The sequence below is a fragment of the Centruroides sculpturatus genome, unplaced genomic scaffold (assembly GCF_000671375.1).
Source record: "Centruroides sculpturatus isolate CEXI.00-Female unplaced genomic scaffold, Cexi_2.0 scaffold1324, whole genome shotgun sequence".
Classification (NCBI taxonomy): Eukaryota; Metazoa; Arthropoda; class Arachnida; order Scorpiones; family Buthidae; genus Centruroides; species Centruroides sculpturatus.
In genome coordinates, this window is record NW_019385467.1 from 206,731 (window position 1) to 215,030 (window position 8,300).

Genomic DNA, 8,300 nt, shown 5'->3' on the forward strand with positions numbered 1-8,300 from the left:
TGTCAATGTCAACCTGTTGAATTTTTGAATGTATTATTTATATAGTACTATGACATTTTAAATATTAAATATGTTTAAACCATAAATTATTTGTTTTACTATTATTTGAATAATAGACCTATACATCAGAATCCTATAGTAATATTAAAACCAATTTTTAATCCAAAAAATAATAATAAAGATTATAGAATATTATATTTTAAAAATTACTTGTGACTTTTCAATACTTATAGATAATATAGATAACGTTGAAGAAAATTCTAATGAAGAAGAGGATGATGATAACACAAATGAAAATGAAGATAAAGTAGATGGAAGTGAAACAGAAAATATGGAATCTGAAACTGTAGAAGATAATAAAGAAAATATAGAATATGATCAAGAATGTCCAGATAAAGAAAATGAAGAGACTGGTAATTTTATAAATTTTCTTTATAATGAATGAGATATAGAATTTAAATTTAATACATTTTTTTTTAAAAAAGAAAAATCATTACCATCAAAAACTGACCCAACAACAGAAACTGCTTTGCCATCTGAAAATAATAACAGTACTTTGTGTGATAATGTTACAACAGTTCCAGAATCAAGAGGTGACTATAATGAAGGAAATCAAAATGTATCTGAACAAGAACAACATGGTGCAGGATTTGCAGATATTGATAAATATAGTAAAGGTTAGGAATATTTTATTTATTGGTAGTTCTCATGAAGTAAATTAATTTGCCAAAATATAATTTAAACTAAATATTAGATTTTTAAACCAATTTAATACACTTTAAGGTGTAAGCTAAAAATATCTACTACCATTTTCTTCATCTATTTACACAAAGATAATTACAGAATAGATTTTGTTAAAATTTCTGGCATGTGTTTTAATTTCCATTGACTAAATTCATAGTCTCTCATTCTTTCTATATTTTAAAATATACAGATATTTGATATTTAAAAAAATCAAATACTGTATCTCTTAATCTAATAAGGAATCATGAATAGAGAGTTTCATGCTAGAATCTCAATTTTTGTTAAAATATTTTAAGCATGTTTTAATTTTGAAGCTATTATTAAATTTCAAAATATGATATTAGAACCAATGATATTTGGAATTTTGTCCACATTTCTTACGTTTAAATCAATATTGGGACTAGAATCTATGATAGTTTTTTTACTTTTATTAAAACTTAAACCAATAATTAGTACTCATTTTTTAAATTAATTTAATGATTAAAATAATAATTGTAAAAAGTTGTCAAAATAATCGTTTTCAGTAGCTCTTTAAAAATACTTCTAGATATAGAGCAAAACAGATAAAACTGTTCCTCCAAATATAATGATAATGTTATATTAGAAGCAGCATATATAAATACAAGAACTGTCAATTAAGCCATAGCAACATTGTAATTCTCAAAAAAATAATAAACTATTTGTAACTGTAGTTATTCTAAAAATTAATAGACATCATTCTTCTATTTCCAAACAATGAAAACAAACTTGACTTTTCTTTACTGTAAGAAAATGCTTACAAAGAAGACTAAGAACAGCACAGGTTTCCCATAGTAAATATGCTAATAGTTGTTTTGAGGAACTGCTGGAGGTATGTAGAAACCAGACACTGCCTTACAGAACTGTTGCAAGATAGGTGGAACAGTGTCAAAATGCCCATGATAACATATCTGATTGACTGTGATCTGGAACAATGGTCACCAACTGGTGGTTTATGGAGAAATTTGGACATTGATCAACTCAAGGTTACACAAAATATAACAAAAGAAATACAAAATGCTAGGTTGCTTTTCCTCACTCATTGGGTTTTTTTATTCAAATTTAAAACCAAACTGAAAATGGCTGTTATCAATAAATCAATAAAAAATTAGCAATAAATACTGCGAGTGTGATTGTTGTCCTTTGTGGGAAAGAGCCAAGAATCCATTATCCATAATCATTATTCTATAGATGTTTATATCATTTAAAAGAATTTATGATAGTAGTCTGCAGGATTCAAAATTGTGAGTTTAGGGGTCTTTGAGGTCAGAAAGATTGGCGACCACTGATTTAGAAGACCAATGGAGTAAAGTCATAAATTGTTCTTTTGGAATTGCTTTTACATACAGAGAGATGAAGCAATCAGAACAATATATCTAGAAAAATAATTTTGCCATTAGGCTAGGGAAATTTCCAAGGTTTGGCAAAAAGTTTAAGTAATACACTACTTGGAAGGAATTCATACATGACTAATTTTTATAATAAAATTCTATTTTCTGAAAAAATTCTGTTACCATGATTTAGTTGACAATCCTTGTATANATGAAATATAACAAAAGAAATACAAAATGCTAGGTTGCTTTTCCTCACTCATTGGGGATTTTTTATTCGAAACTAAAACCAAACTCAAAATGGCTGTTATCAATAAATAATAATTTCAATAAATCAATAAAAAATTAGCAATAAATACTGCGAGTGTGATTGTTGTCCTTTGTGGGAAAGAGCCAAGAATCCATAAACTTATTTCAAACAAGCAGCAGCAAACATTGCTGTAATTTGTTATAATTAAACAAGTGAATTTCATATTAATAAAGTAAAATGGAACTTTTGTAATCATTATTCTATAGATGTTCATATCATTTAAAAGAATTTATGATAGTAGTCTGCAGGATTCAAAATTGTGAGTTTAGGGGTCCTTGAGGTCAGAAAGATTGACGACCACTGGAGACCAATGGAGTAAAGTCATAAATTGTTCTTTTGGAATTGCTTTTACAGACAGAGAGATGAAGCAGTCAGAACAATATGTGTAGAAAAATAATTCTGCCATTAGGCTAGGGTAATTTCCAAGGTTTGGCAAAAAGTTTAAATAATAGACGGAAGGAATTCATACATGACTAATTTGTATAATAAAATTCTATTTTCTGAAAAAATTCTGTTACCATGATTTAGTTGACAATCCTTGTATATATAAAAAAATATATTTTTGTATTGAAGAGGGTGATATTTTTTGCACTTTGTATTCCTTCTTTATATATCATAAATTTTTTGTCTTAAGGGTTTATTTATTTATTCTGATTTTTATTAGCTTTAGGTCATGAAACCAAAAACATTACATCAGATAGCAATATGGAAAAAGATATTCAATCGTCTTCAAAAAGAAAGAAAAAACCAAGTCAAAATCCACGTACTTTGGGTCAACTAAAAGAAAATCTTTTAGAAGTTGAAACAATAGAATGTTCTCAATCACAAGAAGCTAAAGATTCAGAAGAATGTTATAAGTCAGATCTGTATGAGCATATTCAAGATCCCAATTCTGGCTATAATATTGATGTTATTGATACTGCTTCAGAACAACAAATTAATAAAGAAAATCTAATTAATAATGATGACATAAACACATCAGAAGAAATAGAAACTAATTTAGAAGAGAATGAAAATGAAACTAAAATTGATGCAGAAGAAAATATATATGGAAAAAATATTTCTTCTACTTCTGAAAAACAAAACATTATGAGTCAAAAAAGTGATAATGATATGGAAGTGGATGAATTACCTGTAGAGAAATCAACAGACATTATTGCAACTAGTAGTGTAGCAAGAGGTCCAAATTCATCTCTTCACACACAGTACGATTTATGGATTTCTTTATCTGAAAAAAGAAAATTAGAAGAATTAAGATTACAGTTAGAACATAAAATAGGTTCTTGGATTGAAGTACCCGATAGTGAAATTCAGAAAAATAATTTATCAAAAGAACTATGGCAGCAAAATATAAAAGTTATTTCACCTTTTGTGCAAGAAATTTGTGAACAATTAAGACTTGTTCTAGAACCAACTAAAGTTTCAAAGTTAAAGGGTGATTATAGAACTGGTAAAAGATTAAATATGAGAAAGGTAACATATTATTAATATTTAACAATTAATAGGTTTATAGTTTAATGCAATTATAATTGTATCCTATGCTTAAACATTAGGTTTTAAGACACTTTTGTTTTAAAATATGAAAAATTATTATAAAAATGTTATTTTAGAAATTAATTTTAAGTTTTACAGAATATTAAAAGTCTATTTTTTATTATATAAACTTTATTTAATGGTGTTTATATCTAGTTTCTGTTTTTAGTAGAATGATATGATGTTAATAAAAACATCCAATTAGCTATTAAGTTAGGATTAGTAACTAGTTACATGTTAATGACTTTTTTTAATATAACTTACATCATGAATTAAAGTAAATGAAAAATAAATAATACTAGTTCTTAATTATGTATTTAGTTTAAAGTGGTTTTCTCAATAAAACTTTTACAAATCCTTTTTTAAAAATTCACTCAAAGAAAAGCAATTTGAACTAGATTTGTGACCAGTTTCATCAACCTGCATTATACTTGTTTAACACTTTTGTTAGTGCTAATAAACATTAAACTTTTTGGATCTTTAAAATAAGGATTTTAGAATGTAAAAGTTTCTGACAGATTATAATAAGTTTAATGTAGAGCTGTTGTATATTAAGTAGACTGGAAAAATAAGGATCATATAAAAACTATTAGGCATTCAGACAAGGTGGCTTTAAATTTTTGGATGATGATTGCTTTATCCAAAAATTTAATATTCTGTATATATATTTGATTGCAATACTCATTTCATATATTAATTGATTCATTTAATTGATTCAAATCAAAATATAATTATATTTTGAGTTAAATCAATTAAAGCATTCTTCTCTACAATTTAAAATTAAGAACTTTAAATTATACATTTCAGTTGTCACACTGCACATGTTAAACTACTCACACAAAATATTTGAAGTTAAAGAAAGCTGTGAAACTTTTTAAGAAGCAGCTCATTAAATTGAGTTAAAGAATGTTTATGAAATGGAATATACTAATTAAAGATTAATTCTAACAAGTTATTCAAAAATTAAACGCATTAAATGCTATTTTTATGAAGGTTGATGAAACCAACCTTTAGTTTATGTGGAATAATGATCTAATTAGATGAAATTATCATATAATTCATTAGTCAATGATTTCGTAACTCTGATTTTTTTTCAAGCTCTGCAGATTAAATGATTGATGACTTAGGAAAAGTATAACTATAGCTTAGAATTTCATAACATGATATATATTATATCATATTACAGATATCCCTTGATTAATGTGTGAAATTAATTGTGGCAATCCTTTTAGTTAATGCAGCTTTACCAGCTGTCTTTACTTAACATAGATACCATATTTGATTAATGCGATTTTGATATACATGGTAGCATTTAGGAATTAACCATATTAACCAAGGGATACTGGTACTATTTTATTTTATTTTAACATTTTGCACATATACAGTCGAATTTTGTAATTGTTTATTTATATTTACTTTATAACGTTTTTGTTATAAATATTTTATTGCAGATAATACCATATATTGCAAGTCAATTTAGGAAAGATAAAATATGGTTAAGACGAACTAAGCCTAGCATAAGGGAATATCAGATAATGCTCACAGTAGATGATTCTTCAAGTATGGATGATAATAAATCAAGACAACTAGCTATGGAATCTGTTACTTTATTAGGAAAATCACTCTCTTTACTTGAAGTTGGTCAGTTATCTGTAGTAAAGTTTGGTGAAGATGTTCAACTCCTACATCCATTTGGAGAACCTTTTACAGATCAGGCAGGAATTAAAGTATTTCAGAGGTTTACTTTTGAACAGAAAAAAACAAGAATAGCAGAACTTTTGAATTATGCAACTACTTTGATGATAGATTCACGACATGGACCTGTCTCCAGATTAATGTCAAAAGAAATTGCTTAGCTTCTTATAATTCTTTCTGATGGTCGGGGTATTTTTAGTGAGGGAGAAGGATGTGTCAGGCAAGCTGTGCGTTTTGCAAGAAACAACAATATATTTTTAGTATTTATTATATTAGATAATCCAGCAAATAAAGTAAGATATAGTAATTATTATGTTTTTAATAATCTTTTCTTAGAAGAAAATTAATTGAATATAATAATTTTTAATTTCAGAATTCTATTCTTGACATTAAAGTTCCTATTTTTAAAGCAGAAAAGGTAATCATCATCTTCATTAAATATCTTATATTAATATTTTGAATTAATTTTCTAAATAATCTTATCATTCTCATTTCAGATTGAAATACTCTCATACATGGAAATGTTTCCTTTTCCATTTTATATAATTTTAAAAGAAATCAATTCAATGCCAGTGGTTTTAGGTGAAGCTCTACGTCAATGGTTTGAAATGATAACTTACACAGAACATTGAGTAACTTTTTAACAGGACTTTATTGCTAGTTTATATTTATGAATATGTACTGAAAATTAAATAATGTAAACATTCCATTTGAATGTGTAAATAAAATAAATTATGTAATTTTTAATGTACATAATTCTGAATTAAATGTTTCTAATACTAATTATTTTTTGTGAATTTTTCTGAAATAAATACAGTCTATATGATATTTTCTAGAAATGGTAGATATTATATTAACAAGATAGTTGATTCATATCGATTTTATGGTGAAAACAAGTCTTCAAAGTTGATCAATCATTAAATTCACACCATTGCTATATGACTACTGCTCTAGAAAAGATGACAGCTTAATGCCACTCCATCACTAAAAAACAATATAATAATATGTAGCAAACATTAATTTAAACAAGTAATTGTTTATCATGACGGGGGCGTGTTCAACCGTCGAGGCTGCTGGTGTCTGTTCCTTTGCATCTGGCTACTCATACTAAGAATAAGAATTAATTGTTTTTTGATTATTTACTACTACAAGAAGCCTAATTATGTCATTAATTAATACAATTTATATCAGTAATAACAATAATAATCATGCAACATTCTCCAACCAAGCGGGGAAGATCTCCATTGAATCGTGCCAACCGGATACTAAGAAGAATCAATCATCTTCATCAAATCCTAGGATGATAATGGACTTTAACTTCACTTCCGAAAAAAATCTCCTTGAAGAATCCATTAGCAATAAGAATTACAATTTAAATTCATTGCAGATTAGGTCAAATGACACCCCAGGTGAGTCAACCATTTCTGACCAAATCTCGATTAATATAATGAATAAACTCCCAGACACTTATACTTCAGTGCTTTGGAATAAAATATCAGACTTGATTAACACCACTAATGACAAACTTTTTAATCAAATGGTTGTTATTAAACAAGAACTTGATATTATTCACAAAAATATTTGAGAAACAAAGGAAAATCAGAAAAAAATGGAAGAGCAGATTGATAGTTTAAAACATCAAGTAGAGACATTACAAACGGACAAAGATTCCATCCAATTTAAAATGGACATGCTAATAAACGAACATTGCTATAACAATATAATAATGTACAATTACCCAAACTACAAAACTACTTCAAGAGCAGAAATACTAAAACTTATTACTAATGTACTGTACAGTGTGTGATCAGTTAACGAACATAATCCATTCCAAGACTTTGTTTGCTATCCGAATTGTTCGTTAACCGATTATCAATTTACTATAGGTTTGTATGGGAATTTGATTAATTCGTTCTGGAGACCCACAAAAATAAAAAATATATACTTTCTTACTACATTTATTTATATGTAATAATAAAAATACATATATACACAGACTTGCATTTTTATTACTCATGTTTTTTTGTTTGTGGGGTTAAAGTAAATGTTGATTGCTTTTCTCTCTTCAGGATTTTCAGAATTAATAGCAATGTAATTGTGGAGATCCCCAAGCCTAAACAAACAAAACGGCATACAAACCTCAACCTGGTTTGTATGCCGTTCTAAGACAGTCGATCTGACATCCCCCACTTCTTCAAAAGATCTTTAATTATTAGCAGATATCGGCATTAATCCTCTTTTTCATAATAAAACATATCTCGCCGAGTTTCTTGATGTTCTTCATTCAAGAGTTCTTAGCGTTCTTCTGTCGTCAGATCCGTTTCAGGTTCCATTATGAGCTCTTCAATGTTCTTTATTTCTCAAATGTAATTTTTGTTACTCCTTTAGCTGCTTGAGTTTTCTTGATTATACTGTATCTTTCTTAGATAAGAGTGAACTGTGCCCTACTGTAGATTTGTTCAAGCCATACTGCCCAGCAACATCAGACATCTTCTGCCCACTCTCTACCTTTGCTATTATACTCTCACCTTTTGAAAATAAAAACCAATGCAAAACTTAATGCGTGCCTGCCCGACAGTCTCACGAATACTATAAAAGAATCATTTGTCAGAAAAATAAAAGGCTGGAATTACAAGGTAGTATTTCAAAGTTCGAGGAATACTATCTGA

At 27.5% G+C, this 8,300-nt stretch overlaps 1 protein-coding gene across 1 annotated transcript; it reads left to right on the forward strand.

Moving 5' to 3' along the window:
• The first annotated feature begins 218 nt into the window (after positions 1 to 218).
• LOC111639270 (midasin-like) lies at positions 219 to 6,431 on the forward strand. Its single transcript, XM_023385104.1, has 6 exons — positions 219 to 413; positions 486 to 677; positions 3,068 to 3,876; positions 5,388 to 5,924; positions 6,005 to 6,049; positions 6,129 to 6,431. Exons 1-4 carry the CDS (start codon positions 332 to 334, stop codon positions 5,790 to 5,792), a joined length of 1,488 nt encoding a protein of 495 aa, XP_023240872.1. The 5' UTR covers positions 219 to 331; the 3' UTR covers positions 5,793 to 5,924; positions 6,005 to 6,049; positions 6,129 to 6,431.
• The last annotated feature ends 1,869 nt before the right edge of the window (positions 6,432 to 8,300 follow it).

What these genes read in the sequence shown, in the direction of transcription:
- LOC111639270 (XM_023385104.1), top strand. Translation starts at nt 332, where the DNA reads ATGGAATCTGAAACTGTAGAAGATAATAAAGAAAATATAGAATATGAT. An exon ending in TATTGATAAATATAGTAAAG is followed by an intron (nt 678 to 3,067) that starts GTTAGGAATATT and finishes GATTTTTATTAG; the next exon opens with CTTTAGGTCATGAAACCAAA. An exon ending in AAAGATTAAATATGAGAAAG is followed by an intron (nt 3,877 to 5,387) that starts GTAACATATTAT and finishes ATTTTATTGCAG; the next exon opens with ATAATACCATATATTGCAAG.